This window comes from Trichoderma citrinoviride, assembly GCF_003025115.1.
Source record: "Trichoderma citrinoviride strain TUCIM 6016 unplaced genomic scaffold BBK36scaffold_2, whole genome shotgun sequence".
NCBI lineage: Eukaryota > Fungi > Ascomycota > Sordariomycetes > Hypocreales > Hypocreaceae > Trichoderma > Trichoderma citrinoviride.
The window spans coordinates 2,522,740-2,547,916 of NW_020194710.1; the positions used below are offsets into that span (position 1 = coordinate 2,522,740).

General features: G+C 54.7%; 6 protein-coding genes across 6 annotated transcripts; 4 read left to right on the forward strand and 2 right to left on the reverse strand.

Moving 5' to 3' along the window:
- Nucleotides 1–2,082: 2,082 nt before the first annotated feature.
- On the forward strand, nucleotides 2,083–3,429 carry BBK36DRAFT_1109633 (hypothetical protein; the record flags this gene model as incomplete). The annotated part of the gene is made up of 3 exons (XM_024889499.1): nucleotides 2,083–2,567; nucleotides 2,629–2,979; nucleotides 3,087–3,429. The coding sequence occupies 3 exons, from the start codon at nucleotides 2,083–2,085 to the stop codon at nucleotides 3,427–3,429; spliced, it is 1,179 nt and encodes a 392-aa protein (XP_024753323.1).
- Nucleotides 3,430–5,828: 2,399 nt separating this feature from the next.
- Nucleotides 5,829–7,023, reverse strand: BBK36DRAFT_1189207 (hypothetical protein; the record flags this gene model as incomplete). The annotated part of the gene is made up of 6 exons (XM_024896613.1): nucleotides 6,894–7,023; nucleotides 6,810–6,838; nucleotides 6,595–6,757; nucleotides 6,293–6,362; nucleotides 5,928–6,113; nucleotides 5,829–5,875 (listed from the first exon to the last, which is right to left on the reverse strand). The coding sequence occupies exons 1-6, from the start codon at nucleotides 6,957–6,959 to the stop codon at nucleotides 5,829–5,831; spliced, it is 561 nt and encodes a 186-aa protein (XP_024753324.1). The 5' UTR covers nucleotides 6,960–7,023.
- A 3,730-nt stretch (nucleotides 7,024–10,753) lies between these two features.
- BBK36DRAFT_1166207 (hypothetical protein) lies at nucleotides 10,754–14,343 on the forward strand (the record flags this gene model as incomplete). The annotated part of the gene is made up of 4 exons (XM_024894873.1): nucleotides 10,754–11,197; nucleotides 11,404–11,486; nucleotides 11,557–12,661; nucleotides 13,255–14,343. 4 exons carry the CDS (start codon nucleotides 10,754–10,756, stop codon nucleotides 14,341–14,343), a joined length of 2,721 nt encoding a protein of 906 aa, XP_024753325.1.
- A 961-nt stretch (nucleotides 14,344–15,304) lies between these two features.
- Nucleotides 15,305–18,616, reverse strand: BBK36DRAFT_1134408 (hypothetical protein). Its single transcript, XM_024892295.1, is given in 6 exon segments — nucleotides 15,305–16,314; nucleotides 16,370–16,533; nucleotides 17,712–17,716; nucleotides 17,880–18,170; nucleotides 18,230–18,496; nucleotides 18,512–18,616. The coding sequence occupies 5 exon segments, from the start codon at nucleotides 18,271–18,273 to the stop codon at nucleotides 15,310–15,312; spliced, it is 1,509 nt and encodes a 502-aa protein (XP_024753326.1). The 5' UTR covers nucleotides 18,274–18,496; nucleotides 18,512–18,616; the 3' UTR covers nucleotides 15,305–15,309.
- A 490-nt stretch (nucleotides 18,617–19,106) lies between these two features.
- On the forward strand, nucleotides 19,107–21,697 carry BBK36DRAFT_1134409 (GTPase-activating protein). The gene is made up of 7 exons (XM_024892296.1): nucleotides 19,107–19,196; nucleotides 19,219–19,436; nucleotides 19,516–19,541; nucleotides 19,720–19,949; nucleotides 20,019–20,384; nucleotides 20,445–21,316; nucleotides 21,386–21,697. The coding sequence occupies exons 2-7, from the start codon at nucleotides 19,395–19,397 to the stop codon at nucleotides 21,641–21,643; spliced, it is 1,794 nt and encodes a 597-aa protein (XP_024753327.1). The 5' UTR covers nucleotides 19,107–19,196; nucleotides 19,219–19,394; the 3' UTR covers nucleotides 21,644–21,697.
- Nucleotides 21,698–22,015: 318 nt separating this feature from the next.
- BBK36DRAFT_1111714 (hypothetical protein) lies at nucleotides 22,016–23,957 on the forward strand (the record flags this gene model as incomplete). Its single annotated transcript, XM_024889728.1, has 2 exons — nucleotides 22,016–23,113; nucleotides 23,169–23,957. 2 exons carry the CDS (start codon nucleotides 22,016–22,018, stop codon nucleotides 23,955–23,957), a joined length of 1,887 nt encoding a protein of 628 aa, XP_024753328.1.
- Between the last annotated feature and the right edge of the window lie 1,220 nt (nucleotides 23,958–25,177).

A 25,177-nucleotide genomic window follows, 5' to 3' on the forward strand; every position in this document is an offset into this window, starting at 1 on the left:
CACAGTGTCTCTCGACAACTGGATCGTACTGTCGGAGATCCCTCAGCTGTGGCCATCCAAACGTTACGTGATCCAATACCTCTTGGCAGCTGCCTGTGCCTCGAATCGAGGCAAACTGACCCTTTTCTCATCATCGAAAGCTCATCCACCTCGCAGCAACCTCGATTTGTGCGAGTAACTGCCTCGAAACCTGATAGTGCAGCTTCTCCGTGCGTTGAGTCGCTGCTGTGATGGCCATGACTTGCCCCAGCCAATGAGACCGACTCATTCGCCTTCACAACCAAACGGGACGAGAACGCCCTGTTTCACCACGCCCGCAATCTATTTCGCACAGAAGGCAGCCACCGTCAACTGCAGCAGCTAATAATGAGACGCACCGCAGCTTTACGTGAGGCCGGATTCCTTCAGGCGGCCGCCCAGGGGAAGGACACGCAGCAGAATCAAAGAATTAAACCGCTCCTTGGTGATGCGGGGCAAGTCCATGACATGTGAGCCAGCTGCAGTGTCTAAGACGGCGTTGCACCCTTGTCCTCTGCGACGGATCCCGTTTGTTCTGTTGGGTAAGCTAGCGGTGGTACGACGCAGACAGGCAGAGTCCGCATACGAAGTCTGGGCATGTGCAAACGAAGGCATTCGGACTCAGTCAAGAACCGACCGCTTAGTAAGGGGCACGCATCAAGATTGCGCCGTGTGCTGGGGATTTCGAGGTTGTGGCGTTTCTTGCTGGAACGGCCAAGCAAGGCACAGCAGTTGTAGGTACTGTAATAATATTGTGCATGTCCGGATGAATTGGCACAGCTTCAACATGCCTCCAAGACAAAATGACGTTCCAGCATAAGATGACGTAGGGCTGCCGGTCCATTACAGGCCACCACCTGCTATTGGATCGCCAGCATTTAGGGTTTCCCGGCTTCTTCAACGCCTGTCGCACCCTGAACGATGTTGGCTTCTGGCTAGGTTGTCTGGCAAGGTCCTATCCATAAGCCTGATCGCCACAGCCTTATGACGCGCCCGACGGATCATGGAGCTGGACGACGATGAGAGAGAGAAGGGGCTACGAATGATCCGCTACCCCTTATCACAGAGGTTCAATTGTTGGCGGCGCTGCTACTAGTAGCTCATGCTACTGGAGGAGCTGTTGGAGAGGCATTGGCGCTAGCTGGCAAGAAATACAGGTACTGGAGCACACATCAATGTTGTGTGTGGCGGCGTCATACAGCTCGTCCTGCTGGATCGCGGTGAGTATGATGGCGAAAAAGGTGATTCCTCCTCCATTTTCTCTCTCTCCCTGAGCTTCAGTTCTTCCGGCGAGTTGTCAATGGCAAATCAATTCTTGAAGCCTGCTGGGCAGACTGTATCTTGGAGCTCAAGGTCTGTGGCAACGGATAGAGCTATAGTAGAGATTTGGTCTCAATCTAGATAGACCCAGGAAGAATTGAGCAATAAAGCAATACAATGCCATGTTTCACTGCCATTGACTGTGACGTCCAATGCCTACAATTTCACAAGAATCCCAAGGTAAAAGATGAAAAAATAAAAAAAAAGAACAAACAACTCTGGAGAAAAAAAAAAAGAGAGAAATAAAATGCAACCCGAATACGGCGTATACCTACTCAGGCATTAAAATATGGCCCCTTTCCAGCATGGTCACGCCACCTGTCATTTCGGGTGCAGGTAAGCTTGCTTTAGTCGCAGGCTCGAGGGAAATTGGATCTGGCTCGCTTTCTGCTGGCGACCACACAGGTGGGTAAAATCACAAGCTCCCAGGCCCGGACCTGCACGGTAGAATCCAGAACCTTCAGCATCAAATCCCACCCCGGAGCCTCTCTCCACACATTGCCCACGCGAGCTCCAGAGCCAAGCCCGGCAGCGTTGTTTCTACCTCCTCGAGTCCTTCGATAGCCGTCCACAGAGAGGGGAGCTGAGCCGATACCACAGCTCAAGCCGTGATTGCCATCAAACGCAGCTGGTCAACAGACGAGGCGACTCCAGACGCAGCATCAGCGACACAGACGTCAGGCTGCATCGGGGCCTGACCAGCATCTACGCTTATTCCTGTCGTCATCTACACCCTCCGCCAGCATGTCATCACCGTCGGGATCCTCCAACAGCGGCAAACGCAAGAGAAACACTGCCAACGCTGCCGACACCACAAGCCTCGCCGATGGCGCTCTGCAGACGTCGTCGCGAGACGCCTCGGGCGAGGAGGGCGACACCACCGCACCAGAGTCCACCCGCCAGACCAGAAGGACCTCGAATGGCACGAGCTTGAACCCTGCTAAGAGACAGCGAGCCAGTGCAGACCGGGTCCCCGAGAATGGCGACAACGTCCTCGACCCAGGTGAGCCCAGCGACACCACCGAGGCCAGCGTCGACATTGCTGAGAGAGTCGGACGGAAAGGACGCAAGAGCGCGTCCAAGGAAGTCGAGGAGGAGAAGAAGGCCACCATGCCCCCGCCCCCGATTGGCAAGCTCACGCACCCCGTGGGCTACAAGACGAACCCCCCGCCAGTTGGCCGCCCGGTGAGGGTGTATGCGGACGGCGTCTTTGACCTGTTCCATCTCGGGTGGGTTCCATTGAAAAAGATTCCGTGGAGAGGGACTGCGTGCTAACCGACACATCGACAGACACATGCGCCAGCTTGAGCAGGCGAAAAAGGCCTTCCCCGACACGACCCTCGTCGTGGGCGTCACCGGCGACAAAGAAACCCACATGCGCAAGGGGCTGACCGTTATGTCTGCCAAGGAGCGCGCAGAGTCGGTGCGACACTGCAAGTGGGTGGATGAGGTCATTGAAGACTGCCCTTGGATCGTCACCCCCGAGTTCCTTGAGGAGCACCGCCTCGACTATGTTGCGCACGACGACATTCCGTATGGCGCGGACGAGGGAGACGACATCTATCAACCCATAAAGCAAGCTGGCAAGTTCCTCGTGACCCAGCGCACCGAGGGCGTCAGCACGACTGGCATCATTACGAGGTGAGTTTTCTCCCAGTTGTGGCAAAAACGGACGTCGCAGCTTGTATTCTGGCCAACCTATCACGGCATTGCTGCCGAACTGCCTCTGACCCGCGTCTCAACTACAGGATCGTGCGTGACTATGAAAAGTACATCAGTCGCCAGTTTAAGCGCGGCACTTCCCGCCAGGAGCTCAACGTCAGCTGGCTCAAGAAGAACGAGATCGACCTGAAGCGTCACGTGCAGGACCTCCGCGAGAACATCACCAACAACTGGACCACGACCGGCCAGGAGCTCAGCCGGGAGCTGAGGCAGTTCTGGCCCACGAGCCGGCCACAAAGCCCAGCCCGGTTCAACAGCTCAGACAACGTGCGGTCTCCTACCGCCCCTGGAGGGTCAGGGAACTCGAAAGAGTTCATCACCGGCTACGCGCTCGGGCTAGTTGGTGGTGTGCGATCATGGGTTCGTTAATCTTTCCGTACCTAACCATTCCGTTTCCTGAGCTGACATGACCACCTTTTTTTCTCCCTTTGCAGATGACCAAGAATCGCAGGACGGTAACAGACAGCCATCCTGCCAGCGACGACGACTCGGAGGAGAGTGACGGCAATGGGAGGCCGGCAGAGAACAACCACACGGCGGCGGCGGCGGCGACCTCCAGCCAAGGGTAGATGTCCCTGTTGTGCCAAGGTAGTCCGCCCCGAGTATCAACGGAATCGTGGGCAACTGTATTGGCTTTTTGGGCGGAGGCGGCTTCGCAACGGCAGGAGAGGGCTCGGATGTTCACACGTGGCAAAAGGAATTGAACGTTTAATGTGTGGTAATAGAGGGAATTTGGTGATGTGCCATTGGCGTGTTTGGTTTCGTTCTAGGGCTTCAAAAAATGATGACTTGCTTTGCTCCCAATTTTAGCATCTTCTATCTACTCTGGATCGATTTCATCGATCTCATGTTCGGTGATTGCCTGAAGCGACCTGTGAGTTATTTTGGTCGGAAAGGAGCTATTGTTCCAGGGTTACAGATATGCTCGATGCCGTCAAGATGTCAAGGCATGACAGGCCTTGGCGGCGTCCTAACACTTGGTCTCTGGTTGTCTCCGTGGACACCCACTGACAATGAAGAGACGATAGGTCGAAAGGTCGCACTGGACATGACAAGGCTGCAATGAGGAGAAGGGTCTGTCTGCAACCATATGTGACGGCCAATACCGTCAAGCGCAGCGAAATATCAGCCTTGTCCACGAAACACTGGGGCACAGGTTTCATAGGATACCACTATCTACTCTTGACAGTACCCGCAAATGCAGCCTCGTCCATTGCAAAGGAAGGGTTCATGGTTTACTGGCCCCCGAATCTGGCTTCTGTCTTCTTTGCAAAGGGTGTTTCAATCAGACGATTCATATCAGTTGCTACAACGTCTTGCCGATGCGGATTGCTAATATTAGGTTGTTGTCTTCGCTGGACAAGTGACACACACACACACAGACACACACAGGCAGGCAGACACTGGGGATCTATTCTTTCATTGTTTCCACAAGGCGATCCTACCTGATCGAACGACTCGGCAGCCTCGAGCTGGGCATCTTGTTTTGTTTTGTTTTGTTTCGTTTCGTTTTAGGTGTGATTATACTTGTGTTTCTCCTTTGTTCCTCGCGGCTGTTGAGCCTGATGTGAAGTTGGGTGTGAGAAGGGTGTGTTTGACGGCGGCTATTAGCCGATGTTGGGCATAATGTCTCGCGAGGTGGATGCGTTACATTGAGGAGGACATGGCACGAGGGCTGTGAAGCCAGGGGGGCAGACTTTGTGTAAGTGTGTTTCTCTAACGGCTCGTCTGAGTGCGTCTCTCTGTCGGCCTGTATGAGCGTGTGTTGAGTGTGAAGGTGAGCGTGAGTGCACCCGGGGGAAGGGAGCCCGGTCTCATTCGGGGGATCACAGGGGGAGACACAAACACAGCGATACGAGCTATTACTTGGGGGAGAAGGGAGGAAAGCGAGGAAGCAGACGACAGGGCTGCGTCTAGACGGGATGCAACACCAGCCGGCGTTGCATCACTTCAGCGCGGCTAGCTGGATTCAATGGGCGATGCCTCCATTGCCGCGATTCCCCCATCGTCCGGGGCTTCTTGTTTTCTTGCTGGAGGAGAAGATGGCAGTGACAATGCAGCAGCGGCGCATAGAGGACGAATGGGAGAGGCGGGTTGGTTGGCGATGCGATGTGGCAGTGGCGCTTGTGAAGCCGTTGCACGGGGGTGATGGCTGTGCTTTTCTCTCGCGGCTTCTTTTGTTGCTGCGCAAGGTTACGGAGAACCTGGAAGAGAAGAGAGCTTCGCCTGACGATAAGCGCGCCTGTGTGTGTGTGTGTGTGCCATGTGTCCGGATGGCTGGTAACCCTCATCACTGCCTTACAGACATCTACCGACGGTGGGTATGTATGCAAGGTGCAGCGGTTCTCTGCCCGTCTGGCTAGGGTCATCTTCTTTTCGTCTGATGTCTGTTCTGTTCTCGTCACGATGCATAGAGTGCGTGCTGTTCTCGTACGGGGTTCCAAGGCGTGAAAGAGGTAAGTCGTATCTGTCATTGGTGTGGGATGGAAATCCATGGGAGTCTAAAAATAACATGGGTGTGTCTTTGGGTCCTCGTGCGCGACAGCATTTGTTGGCTGCCGGTTGGTTGGTCCGTCTGTCTTGCCTGGGGTCGCCAAAGAAAACTCGTGCCCCTGGTAGAAGAATAAGCGCCGAGAATGACAAAGACTCTGCATTAGTCGTGCGCAGCAACAGGGACGAAGCAAGGGTGTTTGTCTGCTCGGGAAGCGAAAGAGGACAGATGCAGCTTCTCGTCTTGCTTGGCCCCGGGTTAGGCTGTGCGGAATTTGTCAGTCGGCATGATCTCCATCGTCGATCGTGTCTGTCTGGTGTGATGCTACCTACATGTGTAAGGTATGTATTGTATGCACGCTGGAGCATCGCCACACCCTCGTACTGGTAGGCCCGTCCGTTCTGAGCAGAGCCCTGCGGCAGATGCGCGTGTGCCTTGGTCGGTATTACCCTCACCTCATCCCGACTATGCAATGGATCTCGCTTGCTGGCAGTGAGATAAGCGCCAGCGGGCAACGTTCTGAGGTCTTGGAACACGCCGCAACTGTGGGCTTGAACGGGTGCTTGTGTCGAGTATCGAGTACATGAGAGGGAAAAGGGACAGTACCTTTCCGTCGTCGTGGTGTTTTACCCTGCCATGCCCAGGCGTAGCCTTGCATCAAAGAATGCGCGTGCTGTCTAAGACCAGTGATGGGATTCATGTGTATGCCTGTATGTTGGTCGGTACGAAGTAGGTACTCACTTGCTCCCCTCTTGGCGCAAAAAGGATACGATTCGGGTAATTGGTACTTTTGGTAGCAATCACTCCCGTGCTGTGTCTAGTATTATTACTGTATTTGATGTGCGATGGAAGTGAAACGAGTGGTGGTGATCCCACATCCTTCGCCGAAGCCCCTGCGTGATTTCGACTGTGGGGGATCACTTTGAGCAGCAGTTGCCGTGGGACATCGTTGACCGATCACATTGCCCAGGTACTGTCAATAAGAGAAATGAGAGACAAGATAATCCAGTACCTACTTATCTTAGGCATCACTCTTGACTTACATGGGCGAACCCTGAGCAGGCGCCGCATGGAGATGAGTTCGGTCCCGAGAGTCGCTCATGGCCCTGGACTGGGGTGACACTCGCGACGATCCGGTACTGCGACTCGAGGTTCGTACTCGGTACATTGGACGCTTGTACTCGTACCTTGTATTCCCAGCTCCTGCTGCGGGAAGGCCATGGGTCGCACCTCCCCGTCGGTCCACCACCTTGCATACCTTAGATAATCTGGCCCCCAAACCGTCCACTAGCCCCCAAATCTTCAGCAGCCGGTTTGCTGTTCATCTCATGTTGGAGCATACATCTCCAAGGAAGAAGAGGAAGAGGAAGGGTGAGAGAGAGAAAGCGAGAGAAGGATGCTTCATCATCAAGAGAATCGAGATCAGATTGCGATTCCAACGAGACCAGATCTACAGGGGTGCTAACAAAACGTGGTTTGAAGCTCCTGGTCGCACACAGCACGGCCAGAGACAGCGAAACAAAGAAGACGACGCAGCGTTTGACTCTGATTCCCTTGCTCACCGACCAGATGCATCAGATGAGGTGGATTTGCGTCAACGATCATGGTATTATTGTTATTGAAACGGCTTAGCTCCAAGGACTCGCGCAACTATCGCCACGACGGTCTGTCTGCTCGGTGCCGGAATGAGCTCCGCGGTCACCTACTCGCACTCGCACTCGCACAGGCAAGCTGCAAGCACTGCGACATACAGATCCTATCCGCGCAGCATCGTGATGACCACTCGCCCAAGTCCACCAACTGCAGAACTAGTAGCCTGCATGTACGAAGCACGAGCGCGGGCGCCTTCGGGCTGCACGGAGCGGGCCATGGCCTCGTGGACGCGGAGGCTATTATACAAGGACATGCCGACATGCCTCCCTTGGACGGCACTAGAGACGCTCGACGATTGGGGTGCGCTCGTTAAACAAACCCCTGGCCCACCGGCACGTCAGCTCTGCGGAGCGTCGACACGCAAAAGACGGGGAACTTTTTCAGCTCGGGGCCATCCTCCAGTTCTTCGTTTGCAGCCGGTCGCGAGCTGAGCGAGCAGGAGGTGGCCGCCACTACGTCGTCCAGCAGAGCTCGTGCTCATGACTGGAGCCAGAGGCCGGCGCTGATTCGCTCGCTGCAACGCCGTCTAAAGCAGGGAGAATGCGCAGACGGGGGCAGCTTCACCGGGTTTTCTTTTCTCAGAGCTTTTCGAGCCGTTCTTCCGCAGCACAGCTTGCGCACTGCTCGCCTTGGGCGGAGGTGACCGCCGCAGCTGCTGAGGCCATCCGCCCTCAGCTTGTCCGTCTCTTTGGAGCAGAGAAGCAATTGGCTGTGCGGTACGGGAGGGCATGAGGACACGCTCGCATCGCGAACGCACATGAGTAGTGCGAATGTATGTATCATGCACTTCAGACTCCGTACGGACGCCTCATACATCGTCGCCTGCAGGTTAATGGCCTCCCGCAGCTTATTGCATCGATAGCAGCTACTACTTCACACAGGATTCTTTCTAGAAAGGAGGCATGGAAGAGTGGGATGGTCTGAACAAGGTCTTACTGAAGATCCTTCCAGGCAAAGCGTTTGGAGAGATGGGTGTCCTCTTACTTCGTACTACTACTAGCACAAGCTCCGGCGGGCTGGGAACACCAGGCTTCTGCTCATCAAGGACACGATATGGGGAAACCTCTTCGTCTGACCCTGGTCTCCCCAGACGTACGTTGTGCAGAGTACAGGGTACGAGTGCTTACAGCCGCCGATGCGCCATAGTGAGCTCTCGCGTGCAAAAAGTGTACTTCTTGAGATCCTAGCCCTGGAAGCTGCTGATCATACATGCTACAGTGAGTCGGCACTTGAGTGGACGGTACTCCGTACTGCTTGTCAACTTGAGGCACACGGCTTGCTTGGTCTTTACGTCAACACGCGGGACACCGGCTGTCGCCGACTCTGTCTACGGACTTGCGATCCCGGTGGCAAACAAGAGACGCTGTCCCCGTGAGCCCTCTGCTGCTTCCTTCTCAAGAGCCGGATCCCTTTCAAGCAATGCTCACGGCGCCAGCCAAGTGCTCAGGACCGGCAGACGCACCTTTCTGTGGCTGTTGGTCGTCTGGCGACAATTCCAGCCTGCCCCACCACCGTCGGATTCTGGCTGGCATCCAGCAGACGAAGCCCATAAAACCTGACAGGACTTGTTGCTGCGCCATATTGTACTGTACATAGGAGTCGAGTACTCCATACCGACAGTTGCTGGCAGTCTCTTGTCGTTAGACGAGATTCTGCCCCTGCAATTCGTCGCCAAGAGCGCACAACTTGTCAAGTGCCCACACACATCCAGCCGTTCAGGACGCCATGTCTCACATTTTGCTCGTGCGCACGTTGATTCTCAACATGCCGGGAGAGAAGACTACACTATCAAGGACGAGGGAGACGATACAGATGCTGCGGAGCAATTATAGCTGAGCAGTCCGCGGGAGACGCTCATTTCCCTTCGTTGACTCTGCTGGAGCCGCCGGGACCGGGAACGTTGACGCCATACCCGCGCCGTTCTCGCGGAGCCCCCCTGGTTCGTCTTCTTCAGGGCCTTCTTTTCCGCCGGAAAGCAATGCATTCCGCTCTTGGTTCGGCTGCGTCTGTGTGCTTGTGTGTGTACAGGGTGCCTGTGCTCGACTGCTTCGTGCTGCTTTCCGCATTCCCATGATGCGATATGCACAGCCGGCTGGGCAAATCGGGACAGTCGTGTTCAGGTCGCCTGCGCGCATGTTGGAACCGAAAGAGGAGATCAGCAAAGCCGACACATTAGCCTGCATGTCGATGAAGGGCCTGGCTTCTAATAATATCCTCCGTCACTCATCGCTGCAGCCAGCTCTCGCTCGACGACGGGGCACGACTGCGCACATGTCCAGGTATGGGGGATGCCGTGTACGAAGTACCTCGCATGGAGACTGCTGCCAACCTGAGCGGATGGAAGTATGCAGACAGCGAGCGAATCCTTTGTATGCCCAACATTGGCGCGGCCGCTGGTGGCCAACGAGCGAGGCAGCAACACGCCTCGATCACGGCTCTGCTTATGACAGGCGGATATTTCTTACCCCTCCACCAGTCGCCGCCACCCTCTCCCCCGTGCTGCGCCCAATGACGGCGATGCTCCCAGCACAACGACTCGTCGCGCTCATCTGGACGGAGCTTTTTGGCTTCTACCCCAGTCCTGGCCCGTTCGCTCCCGCGGGCAGGGCTGGCTCAACCACGCGGCGGCGTCTCCACTGTGCATCCTCGTCCTGACATGGGTTCTGTCAGCCTCGACTGCTGCGAGTCTGGGCCGGGGGGGTGGGAGTGAGATGTGAGTGCCAGAGAGATTGGCCCTTCCCCCCGGTTTGCGTGGTGCTGCGCTGCCCTCGCAATGTACCCAGTACTCGCACAAACGAGAGCTGATGGCCTCGACACCGCTTCGGGGCGACAACAAGCCCTTTTCCCACGTCGTTTTACATGCACCCCATAGCTCAGCTGCCAGCCCACGGCTCGTCATGGAACCAGGATCATGTTTCCAGGGCCGCTTCAGACGATGGGAGTTCGGCTGTGTTGGGTCGTGCTGCCCATGGGGGGGGCACGCTCCCACATCACCATAACATACCCATTTACATGCCTACATGTAGATTACCTCCCAGTTACTTTACTCTGCCGCGCTCTCTCTGCTTCTTTGCCGCAGCCCGTCACCACTGCCATCTCCCGCAGCACGAAGCGGCAAAGGCCTTGTGGCTCTTTCCTATATTTGTCTTCTCAAAGGCATTCTGTGGTCGCATCGCTACTGGGGACATCTCCTCCACGGACGAGGCTGAGGCTAGGTTATCGCCGACGTACCTGGCTCTCCCACCCCAAAGCGGCTTGCTTGCTACGTGGGTTTGCCTTCTAAGTTGACCCTTTTCGTCCTCTCCTACACCATCAAACCATACCCTTGCTCTCCTTACCCGTGCTTTTGGAGATAGCCGGTTCTATAATCCATCATCTCTACGACTTCACTTCACGTCACATCACTAGCAGCGTCTTCTCGCAGCCTTCCGGGCTGTGTATACCAAGATAGACTTTCTGTGCTCCACGACTGCCCCGGCACCTTGCTTCCTCCTTCACCTTTATTTTACCTGCATCTCGTCTTTCGATCTGGGAGGAGTCCTTTCCACAATGGGGAGCCTCAGGAACATTATGAATCTCGATGACGACCACGTCGACTCGCACTCCATAAGAAGGGACCGGAGGCCGGCCTCGAGAACCTCGCTTGATCAAGATCTACCCGTCCCCATGGCCAGATACAATCATATCCCGGTGGATCTGTCAAGGCAAACATCACCTCCTCACATCATCCACCACCCTGCAGCGCCACCCCTAGGATATAACAGCCACCCCGGCGCTCGTCGACGCAGCAACACTAGCACCGACTCCATGGACTCTTCCTACGGACAGAGCCAGAGCCATACAGCTTATTACCAAGGAACAGCAATGAGGCCCGTCATGCCAGGAACCGTTTCGGGGGATCACCCTGTCAAACTGACGCCCATTACTGGGAGAGTCAGTCGCGCGAAGAAGGGAGTTCCTGTTCATACGTGTGACGTCTGCCGGCCGCCAAAGGTATTTCACTCATTCACTGCATCACTCCTTTCATATCCCGTGTTGTCATACCATATGAAGCTAACATGAGGGACCTTCTTCCTCACATCGAAGACATTTACAAGAGCAGAGCATCTAAGGTATGTCATTGACTCATCACTCCTTCTATTCACAGGACACCAAGCTTACGATAATGCCTCTTCAGACGACATCAGCTTAGCCATCAGCCGCCGGAGCTCTCTTGCACAGTCTCGGGCTGCAAGAAGGTCTTTTACCGCAAAGACTTGCTGGACCGACACTTACAGAGACAGTAAGCTTCACTCACCCATCCTCCCATCCCGTGCCAAGGAGAAGGGGCGACAGCTGAATATGAGATTTAGTGGCGAACACGACGGCAAACTGAACAGAGACTCATCACGACGGCGACGCTCAGACAGCAGTCCATCTCGACCATACAGCAGCTCACCACCAGCGCCCACGATGCAACAAGCTTCCTCTCCATATAGCGTTGGGGCTGCCGCCACACCGGCTTCCAGTGTCGGGATGGTGGCCGGCCACTGGTCATCTGTGAACAACTCAACGCCGCCAGGGCCTACAATGCAATCGCCACATATGCGAGATACGCAGAGTGCCTATCACATGGCGGATATGGGCGTGGTCGACCCCGTTACCGCTGGAGTGGTCTCTACCTACAGCGAACCGCGGCCTGCCGGACTGGGCGTAATAGATGCTCAAGTCACAGAGCTTTGTATACCCGAAACGACGCCGCCAAACATTCCATGGACGGACAGCTCGGGCATCCCGTCGACCTCTTCAGGAAGTGCCTACTCAACGCCGGCATCTGGCAGCTCCAGGTTTCAACCGTCGTCGGCTCGGGCCCCTGCAGCGGAGTGGAGTGGACCGATGCCATCTTATACCACATCCCCAAGCCCCGTCATTACGGACAACGGATATCCCATGTCCTTTGGCTACGCTGCTACCCCTCCGCAGGTCTATTCGTCGGTATACGGGGATGGTATGGGAACCCCGTTCACTGGCTACGAACATGGCGCAAACCTCTACAGTCCCCAAATGCTTGACACGACAGTTCGGAGCATGTCCCCGCCGGAGCTCATGGTGGGCCAGTCCGCGGAGACACTGGTCGCGGCGCCGGCTGCATTGCCTGCGGATCGTATGATGTATCCTCGCACCTGCAGCCGCGAGCCTGTAGATGCTCTCGGTCTGTATACTCTTATGCCGACAGCTCTCAGCCATGGCATTCGAAGCATGATCCCGACGTACATCGAGGTGTACTGGGATAAGGTCCATTCCATGTACCCCATCATCCACAGACCGACATTCGAAAACCCGACAAACATGCCCGAGGAGCACATGGAAATACTCCAGTGTGCCATGGCAGCCATTGCCACTCAATTCCTTGAGCACGAGGATCACCGCGCGAACGGGCACCAGCTCCATACCTATGCTATGGACAAGGCGAAGCTGGTAAGTGCCCAATGAGAACAAAACATTTGGCTCATTGACAGGAGAGCAACAGCTAACATACCCTTCTTTCTACTAGTATGCCAACTCTGGCACCCCAGAATGGCCATTGCCGATCATGCAGGCTACGCTGCTGTGCGAATACTATGCTCGCTTCCGGGGACGGAACAAGAAGGCATATATGCCATCGCCTCGCTTCGAGGCACTGTACCAAATGGTTAGTTCCCGCTAGATTTCTCATGATTTTCTCTACGTTCACATGCAATTGGGCGTCTCTGAGTGAACGGGATTTTTTCTTTCTTTTCTTTCTCTCCCGTCTTTTCTTTGGTCTTTTTCTGCCTCACTATTGTCATGTCTTGTGTACTATCATGTCCGAAAACGAAAACAAAAGTTTGATAACGGCCGCTTTTTATTTCTCTTTTCCTTTCACTTTATGACCATCTTGCTTCCCCAACCCCCTTTTTCTCTTATCTCAATTATTCTCCAACTGGTGCCTCTACCTTTCTGTCTTTCTAATATCATCGTGCTCTGTGCTTCTCGGGGTGACAATTTCCCCGCCGTCTTTAAACCTCTTGCTCATTGTACCTTCAATGCAGGTCATTCACGCACAAACCACTTACCCATCGACTATGGGACCATGCGATGCCTCTCAGCAATGGAGAATCTGGGTCCATATGGAATCGAGGAGGCGTCTGCTATCCGCCTGCTTCTTGCTTGATGTCCACGCAATGTCCTTCCTGGAGCAGCCTCGAGCCGCGGTCCTCGGCCTGGACTATAGCGATCCCCGGACACTCCCAATCCCTCTGTCGATGGCCACGCTGCAGCTGTGGGATGCGCAAAGCTACCAGGAATGGAGCAGCATCAGGCAGCCAGCCATGCCCGCGACTGTCGGGGCGACGATTCTCGAAACCATTACCGCAGCAGACATTGCTTCGATCCCGGCCTTTGACGCTTCGTTGTTTTTGGTCGCATACGTTTTACAGCTTCCCCAGCGACGGTCCCTCACCAAGATCAACCTCTTGGATGATGCGTCGAGCATTAGCATGAACCACTTCAGGATCATGAGTCTATTTCCATACTCGCCCATTGCCATGTCGCATCTCGCCCTCCACTACACCCCGCTGCACACGCTGCTGTCAGTGTCTGGCGACAGCTGGGTCTTCAACAAAAAGGTGCTCCAGGCCACCGACTTCATGGAGCACCAGAGGCAGCTGGAGAAGTGGCGAGACTCGGGCAGCGCCGCCGTGGCGGTTGCTTTTGCCTCGCGGGCGCTCAAGCTGTTCCTCGGGTTGCAGAGGTGCGCGAGCAAGGACGGGAGCAGCGGCTCGGTGCCCACGCCCCCGTTCCAGCGCCCGCGGCAGCACAAGGAGATTTCCGACTTTTGGGGCATCTACGTGTGCGCCCTCATCTGCTGGGCCTTTGGCCACGTCGGCGGCGCCAGCCGCTCCGAGACCAAGGCGCCGACGCGGAGGGCCGCCGTGCAGTGGATCCTCAAGGCGTCGGACATGGAGCCCGGGCGCATCCAGCAAATGTCGGAGGCGGAGAGGCAGGTCGGCTCCGGGGCGGTCGGTCTCGCGCGGGCGTCGCTCGAGAAGGACTGCCTGGGCGGGCGGAGCATCCTGCTCGCTGACGCGGTGGGCGTGTTGAAGAAGTTGGAGGAGGGAGACAATTATAGACGGTTCTAGTTACGGGGGGCCGAGCGAGGCGAGCGATTTGTATTTGTGCTTGGATTTTTCTCTTTTTCTTTTCTCTCGCTCCTTTTCTTATCTATCCATTGTATGATTTTCATGAGCATGGCCACTTGTTTTTTCTACATTTTCTGTTTCCTTTTCCACCTTTGTTTTTTTTTCTCACTTGACAATTCGGTCGTAGAATGATGGTTGGGACATGGAGTTTGGTGCCTGCTCACGGGCAGGACTAGGTAGCACCTCGTAGCACGTTGGAACTTATTTTCTTTCAAAATATATTATACCATCAAATTATTTGACAGAAGTGGGCGTGCAAGCATATAGAATATCCGTCGACCTATCTACCTATTGTGAACACTTTGAATATACGGTTATCCATTTGGCAGCAACGTTGCAATGATGGGCAATAGAGGAAAGAACATCGTGTAAAACGTATCTAGTATACCTGACTGATACCTTTTCGAAAAGCTAACACGGAAAAGACAAAGGTAAAGAAAGGGGGTGAATGAAATCTCAAGAGAAATTTTATTTTTCCATTCCTGTTCCCGGTCCACTGTAAGAAGTCGAATCTGCAATATGAATGGGAAGACGAGAAGGAGAAGAGTTTAAAGAACAACATATAGGGAGGGAAATCATCACGAATCCTTCCCCCTCTCCCCTCGGGCTGAGCGACTAAACTTAACAGTTCTTTTCAAAGCAAGCAACCATTAATTAGATTAAAGGAAGAAAACCTAAAGAAAACCTAAAGAAAACCAAAAGAAATTGATAGAAAAGAAAAGGAAAACAAACTCTCCTTCACGCGTTCAAAGCATAGTCGTCATGACCTTCCCCCACCCCATCCTTGTTTTCTTTTTTCTTCCAGATAGAATCGCACTAGATCTCCTCCTTGACGGTTGATTTGGGGTTGTCGTCGTACGATAGTAATACAAGTCCATCAATCAAAGCAATGCCGACTGTTTTGCTTCATCGAGCATAAGGGTGGAAGCCCCTGTTTCCGCCACGTCCTCCGCCGCGGTAGTTGGCGCCAGGCTTGCCGGCATTCTTGGGCCCAGTCGGAGCGTTGGCTGGCGGAGAGTGCTGGGAATCCGAGCCTCCGTGGCCGACACTTCCGCCGCGCCGAGACGACCCTTGGTTGGCATTCGGTTGCGGCACATCATCGTACATGCCCTCCCAGGACGTGGGGGCTCCTCCGCCTCCTCCTCCCATCCCGTATCCGCCGCCTCCGTAGTTTCCACGGCCGCCCCGTCGGCCACCGTGAGGACCCTGAGATGCTTGCTGTTGGTACTGGTCGTAGCCGTTGTAGCCGCCGTCGCCGTTGCCCTGGCCTCCTTGTTGGCCCATCATCTGCTGCTGCATCTGTTGCATTTGCTGCATCATCTGAGGATTCATCTGGCCCATCATGTTCTGTCCGGGACCGCCGCCGCGGCCCATCATCTGTTGCATCTGCTGCATTTGCTGCATCTGCTGCCACATGGCTGGGTTCATGGGCATGCCGCGTGACATGGCCATCTGCGACTGCATCATGGCAAAGTACTGCTGCATGCGTTGGAAGTATTGAGCCATGAGCTGCGGCGTCATGGCCGAGTTGTTGCCGCCCATCTGCTGACCCATGCCGCCCTGGGCAGACTGGTCGTCGCCCTTTCGGAACTTTCCTCGCTTGGCCGCTTCTTCTTCCTCTCGTAGGTTACCTCTCGGTTGGGCCTTCTTGACCTCGATAGGCTTCCCATGGATCTCAAGCGGCACGTTGATACAAGCGTCCACGCCCGCTTCGCTCTCAAAGGTGACGAAGCCGAAGCCACGAGGCCGGCCGGTGTCCTTGTCCATCATCAATGTGGCGTCGACGACTCGACCAAACTGGGCAAAGTACTCTCTGAATTCCTGGTCGGTGGTGTCCTGGCTAACTCCTCCGACGAAGATCTTGCTCGTCTTTTCTTGCTCGTCACGAGGAATAGCTCTTTTGGGATCAATCTAGTTGCCCGTTAGAATAACATACAACTAATTTCCTGAAGGGATGTGAGCTCACAATCTTGCCATCCAGAAAATGTTCCTTGACCATGACAATGTTGACTGTCTTTGGGTCCTTGAAAGTCAAGAAGCCAAAGCCGCGGGACCGACCAGAGCTGCTGTCCCTCATCACAGTGCACTCGACGACTTCTCCGAATTGTGAGAAGTAATCTCGCAGGGATTCTGTCGTCCGTTAGCATCTGCGAAGCTCGCCAATAGTATAAAGTAAGACGTACGGTCTGTTGTCTCCCAGTTCAGCCCACCAATAAACATTTTTCTAGGCGAACAAAAGGTCAGCACATAACGTTATCACATAAAGCCATCTCGCAGATGATATGACATAGAAAAAATTGAGCAAAACGAAATCCTAGCAGGAGCAGCGTATGGGTAGCAGAAGAGAGATCCCGTGGGTAGGGCGGATGATAGGAGAGATGCAGCGGCTGCCGGCCTGGCTTTGGCATATGGATTGGGGGGCCATTGTCAAGTCCATGGAGTCGAATACGTTGCCGCTGTCACCACGTCGGGTCCTTGGGGAGGGCCAGCCAGCTGAGAAAGCAACGCAGATATCCGCCGATACCATGCACTTGCCCCTGCTACCGTGTCGTATGCGCGCCAATTCTCGAGAAGCGTATGCGGATAGCCTCAAGAGACAAGACGGTTGCCGAAATCTTCCGAAACCCGATGCCATACGGAGCCAGAGCATTGCCTCTTTACTTGGCGAGAGGGTGAAGTTGAGATTATGTCAAAGAGTTGTCAACGATGGCGCTTCATAGGCCCAATGCGAAGCGGTGCGATGCTTGGTGAGATATCCAATGGCATACAGCGATTGCAGAGGGGACGCAAGGTGCCAGACAAGTGTCGTATTTGTTTCCTTTCTCTTTTCTGATCTTTCGTCTGTGTGCTATCGCTTTTGACTCTGTCTCTGACTGTCTGCTGCTAGGTACGAGTTGACCCTAAGCGCTACCCGCTGTCAATCTTGCTACAGCCGCCGAGAAGCGCATATGCTCTCGTCTGGCTATTCTGAGACCTCTGCGACCGAGAGCTATGAAAGACAAGAAGCGTTCCCATACTGGAGTGGGAAAAGGTCGTCGGGCGGGTGCATATTGGTTCTCAGCTTAATCAAAGCTTTGACTTCCCCAGCTTCATCGATGGGCAAAGCGCCATCGTCTCCCTTTGCTCCATTGTTCCCAGGAATTTTCTTCATTCTCGGGATGGCGTCTCAACTGTGTTCCTCCGGGAGTGTTCTGGATACCCCCAAACGAACTCTCATGCTTGTTGATATTTCTTGCTCTCCGGTAGACCAGGGGCCTATCCTGCCGCTGAATCTCTTGACTCTTCTCCCAAATAATCGAGCCAGCCACTCGCTCTAAGCAAGTGTATACCATCATGTGGTTGCAGGATGCAGGATTACGCGCTGGCTGGTAGCCTCTTATCATCATATGGCAACATTGCTGACGACACTTGTCGCAGAATAAGGTGAAAGAACTCATGCACCAAAATCATAGCTTCACATAACGAGGGAAACTCACCCATCTTCCTTGGCACTGGCTTTGTGAACGGTCCCGTACGGCGGAGTCGCCGGCGTGTCATCTTGCAAATTCTGATTGGTGTTGTTTGAAGGACCTCCGCCTCCCAGGTTGAAGTCAACCTCATCTTCATCGTCGTCTGCATCTTGATTCATGGCATCGTAGCCAGAGTTGTCCTCATCACCAGCGGAGGCAGGGGCAGCGGCTGGTTCGGGCTGGTCGTGAACTTTTGTGTCAGCATTCTGGGCCGCACTCGCGGCCGGCGCGGCAGGCTTTGCATCATTGTCTTCGTAGCTAGTCACCAGGTCAGCAGGTTGATAGCAAACGGCACCTGGAGGGTCAAGTGGCCTTACAGGTCGGCGAAGAGATCGTCTTCGAAGTTCTCGGCTTCCGTCATGATGGCAATCGTGTGGCAAGAGATGGACTGAAGGGTGAAGTGAGGCGAGAATAACCGACACCGCGACTGTGTAGAGACCGCTAGCAGCGTCGAGACGTAGGAGTCGGCGGCCGAAGAATTGCCTCAATGAGAGCGAATACCTTCGTGGAGGATGAACAGCTGATGGTTTTGATGCCGAAGGGAATGATGGAGGATGGAAAAGATGCTCGGTGTCGTTGCGCAGAAAAACGGCATGCGAAGGTTGAGGAAGAAGTTAAGTTGCTCCTTGGAAAGCTGAGCGGAAGGGAAGCGCTACTACTAGAGCCTTGCTAAGGGACCTTACGTGGGCATCTGCTGACTAAGGTGTTGAATCAGCCCGGAGAAGTCCGACAGGTCAGCGTTCCACAAGGCATGGCTCTGCTTCTCTTCAAAGCCGTGACGATGCTAATGCCTTTGGAAAGAGAAAAAAAAAGGAAGGGATATTTGGTGAAATTTCAAATAGAACTGACAAGAACTATGGCTATGGTGGTCCTTTTCTGGCCTTGCCGCACCTTGTTTTCTCCCCCTTGCGTGAAGCAAGGCTGTGGTGTGTTTACGCTCGCTGACGGTTGGTACCTTGAGATACTCACTTTGTTAACGTCCTCTACGAGAATCTGGGCTACTCTCAGCTAATGCCAAGGTACTTCTAGGTAGGCCCAGACGAAGCCCGCCGCAGATCCCCCAACAGGTCCAGCCTTGCCACCACGCAGGCACCCAGCGCACCTGGACAGCCTTTTAGCGCGTAATTCCCCTGTAACGGTGCCTTCAGGTGCCTTCCAGAGCTGTTACCCCGCCCCAACATACCGACCCGTTGGCGGCACTTCAGCGCGGTGCCTCCTGTACAGTATCAGCGCCGGTACCAGCACACCCACCAGACATTGCCGCTTGCAGCAAGTACCTACCCAACCAGAGCCACAACCAGCCGCCCTGCCTGGAATTGGAGTTTGGCTGAGACAACCTTGAAAGGTGGACAAGAGTCGAACGAGGATCATCACCGAGCCAGGCTCAACGCTTCCCCAGCTTGTCACGGGCATAGACTCCGATCCCCCAGAACCCCGCAGAATGACGCCTCACCTTTGCGCTTTCGACGACCATTCGTGAACATGTGGTCGTCCTCTGGGAGCGGCAAGAAGCCGGCCAATTCAGTGAGTCGGCCTCGCTCTGGCCTTGTGGCGCAACTGGCGACAAGTCGAGGTGGTGGTGATGCTAACAGCCGGTCCCCAGCCGCAGGAGATGGTCCAGGTCGGTACGTTGTTCGAAAGCCTTCCGTCGCGTCGGATCGTGCGCCCTGAAGAGAGAGCAATGGGAACCCGTTACTGACCGAAGCTCAATCGCTCGACGTGTTAGATCGGTCCGAGTATGCTCCTTTGCCTGACCCGCACCCTTCCAGCACTTCGCGCTGTCTGCTAACGCCACTCCGTATCACAGATCAGCTTCGCCGTTCTGGAGACCGCCGTTACGAGACGGCGGCGGTCTTAGGAGGAGCGTTACGAACCCGGCAGGTCGAGAGGGCTCTGGTCTAGTCGTTGGTGCGGCGTATTCCCATGCGGACTCACTTAAGTTCGATTCGTTGTATGTTACCCGCGTGTTGACAGACCGTCCCCATTTCGCATCACTGACTTTAGGGTCAAGGAACCTCTCCAGCTCTTCTTCGCCTCGTCCCCGGACGCCCCCTTCGACATCGTCCTCGAGACATCGCATGCCCGAAACTACTTCACCTCAACGAGGCTCAGTGGCCTCTACCTCCCCGCCGTTTAAGAGCTATATCAACTTCCTGTCGAATACCAATGATGATTGGAAGGCCGACGAAGATGAGATGCTGGGGTATGAAGACGACGATGGGGATGACTTTGGGCTCCCTAGCCTCTCCAACATGAAGAGAAGGTCGAAGCGAATAGCTACCCAAAACAACAGATCGGAACCATACCAGGAATCTCTGTCTCCTGTGGGCGGCGGTTCCTTTGGCAGAATCCAGGCTCGGCGGTATTCAAACAGCGCAGATATCGCAGCTGAGCGTCCGGCGTCAACGTATCCAATGCCCAAGAAAAGCGAGGGCAAGATTCTCCGACCACAATACAAAGATATTTTGAAGGGTAAGAATGGCACTCCCCGGCTTGTCATCTGCTTACACAGATTGCTGACCCCTTTGCAAGATCCCGCAAATGCGCTTCATTTAATTAGCTACCCCTCTATACCCAGCAGTGCACCGCAGAAAGAAGCTGACGCCATCAATTCGCGAATAACGCGGATAAACAAGTTCAAGCGGCTGCTACAGGCATCTTCAATATCGCTCCCTGATCTTCGCTCACTAGCCTGGTCGGGCGTACCGCACGAGGTCCGCGCAATGACCTGGCAACTCCTCCTTAGCTATCTCCCTACGAATAGTGAGCGGCGCGTTGCGACCCTAGAGAGGAAGCGGAAGGAGTATTTGGACGGCGTCAAGCAGGCGTTTGAAAGAGGGGGGACAACAGCCAGCAGCTCTTCCGCCGGAAAAGCCAGGGGCTTGGATGAAGCTGTCTGGCATCAGATCAGCATCGACATACCCAGGACGAATCCTCACATTGAGCTCTATAGCTATGAGGCGACACAGAGATCGCTGGAACGCATCCTCTATGTTTGGGCCGTCAGGCATCCTGCCAGCGGATACGTGCAGGGTATCAACGATCTAGTCACGCCATTCTGGGAAGTGTTCCTGGGGCTCTACATCACCGATCCGGATATCGAGACGGGCATGGATCCCGGCCAACTGCCCAAGTCCGTCTTGGATGCTGTGGAAGCAGACTCATTCTGGTGTCTCACCAAGCTGCTTGACGGCATTCAAGATCACTACATTGTTGCTCAACCGGGTATTCAGAGACAGGTAGCTGCATTGCGGGACCTCACTGCCAGGATTGACTCCAACCTATCAAAGCATCTTGAGCAAGAAGGCGTCGAGTTCATACAGTTTAGTTTTCGGTGGATGAACTGTCTTCTTATGCGCGAAATCAGCGTCAAGAACACAATCCGCATGTGGGATACATATCTCGTAAGTAATATACCGTTGCTTATCAAACTCCCTCTCAATCAATGGCCCAGCTGCTGACGATGGGACCAGGCCGAAGAACAAGGCTTTTCGGAATTCCATCTATACGTTTGCGCTGCGCTCCTCGTAAAGTGGTCTGATAAACTAGTCAAGATGGATTTCCAGGAGGTCATGATGTTTTTACAGAGTCTTCCAACGAAGTCGTGGACGGAAAAGGACATTGAGCTCCTCCTCAGCGAAGCTTTCATCTGGCAGAGCCTCTACAAGGGCTCTGCTGCTCACCTGAAGGGCCAGCCGCAGCGTCCCTTGCTTGGGAATCTCCAGTTATAGCGTGAAATAATAGCATATTTGCGAAGCAGTAGAGAAATAGTAATTCATCCGCCATATATCTGTATCTGAAGTTCTCATTGCTCTGCTGATATCCCACTTGGCAAAAGGTACTGGTAGGTACGTGCCTTCAATGTCAAGCCTCCTACCAGTCAAAAGGGGGTACCTGCCTGATAGAATACGAGCTCTACGACAAAGAGGTCACGTGCTCTCGCGTTTCGGTGGACGTCAGACCGCGTTACGCCCCAACGACCACCGCAGCCACATTCATTGAGCATCCAGTCAAGCAACTCGGGGGATTGCAATCGGGAGGTGGCGGATTGTGATTTATATCCTTTTCTCATCTTCCCGCCCCTCTGCCTCTCACTTCTCAGCATGGGCCCTTTGGTCATTGCTGATTCCGATGACGAGAGTGACTCGAACGAGCACCTTGCAGCCGCTCCAGCCGTAACGCTTCCTCTGGCGCAAGCACGATCTCCCGAGCAGGGAAGCCTTGCAACTGCGTCCACAGATTCGGTCTTCTTCCAGCAAATCTACAATGAGCAGCATGGCGCTGCCCTCGAGAAAGCGCAGCAGCTACAGCGGACCTTGGATGATGTGCCGCATGAAAGTTCAGCCATGACTATTCCTGATGTTCCCTTTCAGCGGACCACCAAGGGCTTCTATCATTCATCCACCACAACTACCACGGATCCTCACATGGAAAGACTTCCAGATGCTCAGGCTGAAGACCCTTGCGCTGGCTGGCCTCAGATGACTTCTCGAGAAGGAAAGCATCCTGTGACAGAGACCGGTGTGGTGGACCCGTGGGAAGTACCAAGCAGCCCAGAAGCCCCTAGATCGCTGGAAAGGCGGTCGAAGAGGCATAGCCACAAGATGCCGGATCAAGCGTTCATGAGAGACGGGTCGTTTTCTGCCAATGATGCGCCTCTAGACGGCCATTGGGATATCGAGGAGGGGGCTCAAAGTCGCAGCAAGAAACGGAGACGGCTAGACGAGTCTGGCAGTACACTGTCCCCGACTGACGAAGTCAATTTGATTATGCTGCCTTCTAGTAGCAAGTCTATCCTTGAGAATGGAGAGGAGACGGCAGCTGGATCGAGTATACCACTACCCACGATGCCTCTTGACGCCGACTCGACCTTCTCTCTGAGAAACCCTTCTCCGGCAGGACGCGAACAGTCGTCTCATCTCGGCATGGACTCGGTGCCTACTGGCGCTCCAAAGTACAGCAACCTACTCCCGAAGCAGCAGACGCTATATGCCGTTGGTTCAAGTGGAACGGCCACCAATGTCAATACGCAGCGAACCCAAACGTTTTCGAATCAGAATCTTAGCAGTCTGGGGTCCGAGGAGCCGGACGCCGAGGTGGGGACGAGAAAATCAGAGTATCGGAACTACAGTAATACTATACGGAGGGACTCATCCCCTGACATCATTTCTACGTTGGCACCAGTTCGCAGAAAAGCTGCGGTAAGTGGGCTGGCATCCCAGGATATCACACGACGAGGGCTAATCACAGTCTCAGCGGTCCGAGCCGGAGCATTCACCTGATTCACAATCTAAGCCCAAGCCCGATCAGGATTATTGTGACGGAAGAGATTCTTCAGCTCATCAGCCCCCACCACGAGAGTTGCAGTCGGGGGACAATGAGGCCGAATTCGTGGCACATCCCACGCCAATGGTCAAGCCCAAGAAGAAGAGGGGTCGCCCGAAGAAGCCTCCAGAAAGCGATGAGCCCCTGCCAATGAAAGCGGCTGCAGGTCCTGTATCGGCCGCGGCTGATGGGACACCGGCTGCAACAACGCAGAAGAAGAGGCGAGGGCGGCCTAAGAAACAGTCGGCTGAGGCAGCTGTAGATGGCGCTCCGCCTCCTGCCGCCACTACCGTCTCTGCCCCTGTTGCTGGCGGCAATGCGGGAGCCAACCTGGGCCTGGAAAAGACTTCTGCGTCTGCTGATGGGGACGATATACAAGCTGCCACTGCGCAAAGCTCGCCGCCGATTACCAGCGAGAAAGGAGCTGCCGAAGGAGCCTCATCCGCGGCGGAAATCACAGAATGCGGCCATGATCAGGCAGCCCCAGGCAGCAGGGGGGAAACAAAGGATCATTCCGCCGGCCAGAGCAGTCCTGACACGCCGAAGGAGGAAGACGTACCCAAAGAGCCAAGACAGCCTGCTGCACGAGCGAGAGAACAGAAATTGGGGTGCGACAAGAAGGGATTCTCGGCACAAGGGATAGCCAAACCCCTGTACAGGGTTGGGCTGAGCAAGCGATTTAAGATTGCCCCGCTGCTGAAGTCGGTACGCAAACCATGACGAGGAGCAGAGGAGGTACGCAGTGCAGTATCATCACCCTGAGTGTATCTGGAGATGCGGCGTGCGGACATGTCACATTTCTGATCGAGTCGAAATGACTGCTGTAGCCCAGCGGCTACCTCATGGAACAAAAAGTTATCTCTAATGACTGGCCTCTATTCCCTTCCCCCCTCAGGAGAGAGAAAAAGTGCGGTGGTTGGTGCGACCCGCCAAGACTATGCCGGACGAATCATCACCAGTGTTAGAGTTTTCGAAATTCCACGCCATGTACGGAGTGTGTGCTCTCGTCGTTGGGTAGATATGGGGACGAGATGCTTGCACACGGGGGACCAAGGTTGCGGCTTTGGTGTACAGAGACGATGGCTGAGGGCAACCCCTTCTGGCAAGAGACTCCAGGGAGGCGGTCCATGAGCCAATGGCCACCAAGGCGGATAACCCTCTATTGGATAGCTCGGGTGCCTAGTACTGGGCATTTGGGCATGGCCAACGTCACCGTGCCGCACTGGCGCTGAAAACAGAGGGCCACTCCATACTCTGTACCCAGGCCCGTCTCGGATATGCAGAGCGCATGCATGGCTACTTCAACAGACTGGTGGGCAAGCACCACTTTTTCACGTCATTCTCGGACATGGGTCGCGTCCACGGTCGCGCAAATGTGAGATCACATAAAAAAAAATGCGTTTCAGGGTAGCGGACTGGACTTGATCTGGCCGACGTTCCAACGCAGCTCTCCCGTTAGAGCCGGTACGAAACACCGAGCGGCTGTCAAAGACAGCGGGTGCAACCCAAATGCTTCGATGAAGGGTAAAGTTCACCAGATGGACCGCTGGCATGCCATCCGCTGGCACACAGCCAACTCGAGTCTATATGTCTGTGGATGACCCGTCTGGCATCGCGCGACTACTCCATGCTCTCGGTTGAGCCAGTCGCTGAAGCCCCGACTTATGAAACGTGGATGAGGTCCGGGGAGGCTTGCTTCAGCCCCCGGCCCATGGGAAGACGATGACACTGCAGCACTAGTTGAAAGTATCCGACATTTGCCTCGAGAACCATGGCCCAACTTGGACGTGTATCCCCAAGAGCTGCAGACGGCAAGCCCTCAGCGGCAGGAGACTCAACGTTCCCGACAAAACTAGACAGGTGGACATTCCTTCGAAGTCTTGGGGCGTTCCGGGCTATTGTTGCGGGTCCTTGGCGAGTTGCTAAAACCTCTGTCGACA

Coding starts and splice junctions, on each gene's coding strand:
- BBK36DRAFT_1134408 (XM_024892295.1), bottom strand. CDS start 18,273: ATGACGGAAGCCGAGAACTTCGAAGACGATCTCTTCGCCGACCT. Junction 18,171..18,229: donor GACGATCTCTTCGCCGACCT/GTAAGGCCACTT, acceptor CCTGGTGACTAG/CTACGAAGACAATGATGCAA. Junction 16,315..16,369: donor ATTTTCTGGATGGCAAGATT/GTGAGCTCACAT, acceptor ACGGGCAACTAG/ATTGATCCCAAAAGAGCTAT.
- BBK36DRAFT_1134409 (XM_024892296.1), top strand. CDS start 19,395: ATGTGGTCGTCCTCTGGGAGCGGCAAGAAGCCGGCCAATTCA. Junction 19,950..20,018: donor CTCCAGCTCTTCTTCGCCTC/GTCCCCGGACGC, acceptor CACCTCAACGAG/GCTCAGTGGCCTCTACCTCC. Junction 20,385..20,444: donor ATACAAAGATATTTTGAAGG/GTAAGAATGGCA, acceptor CCCCTTTGCAAG/ATCCCGCAAATGCGCTTCAT.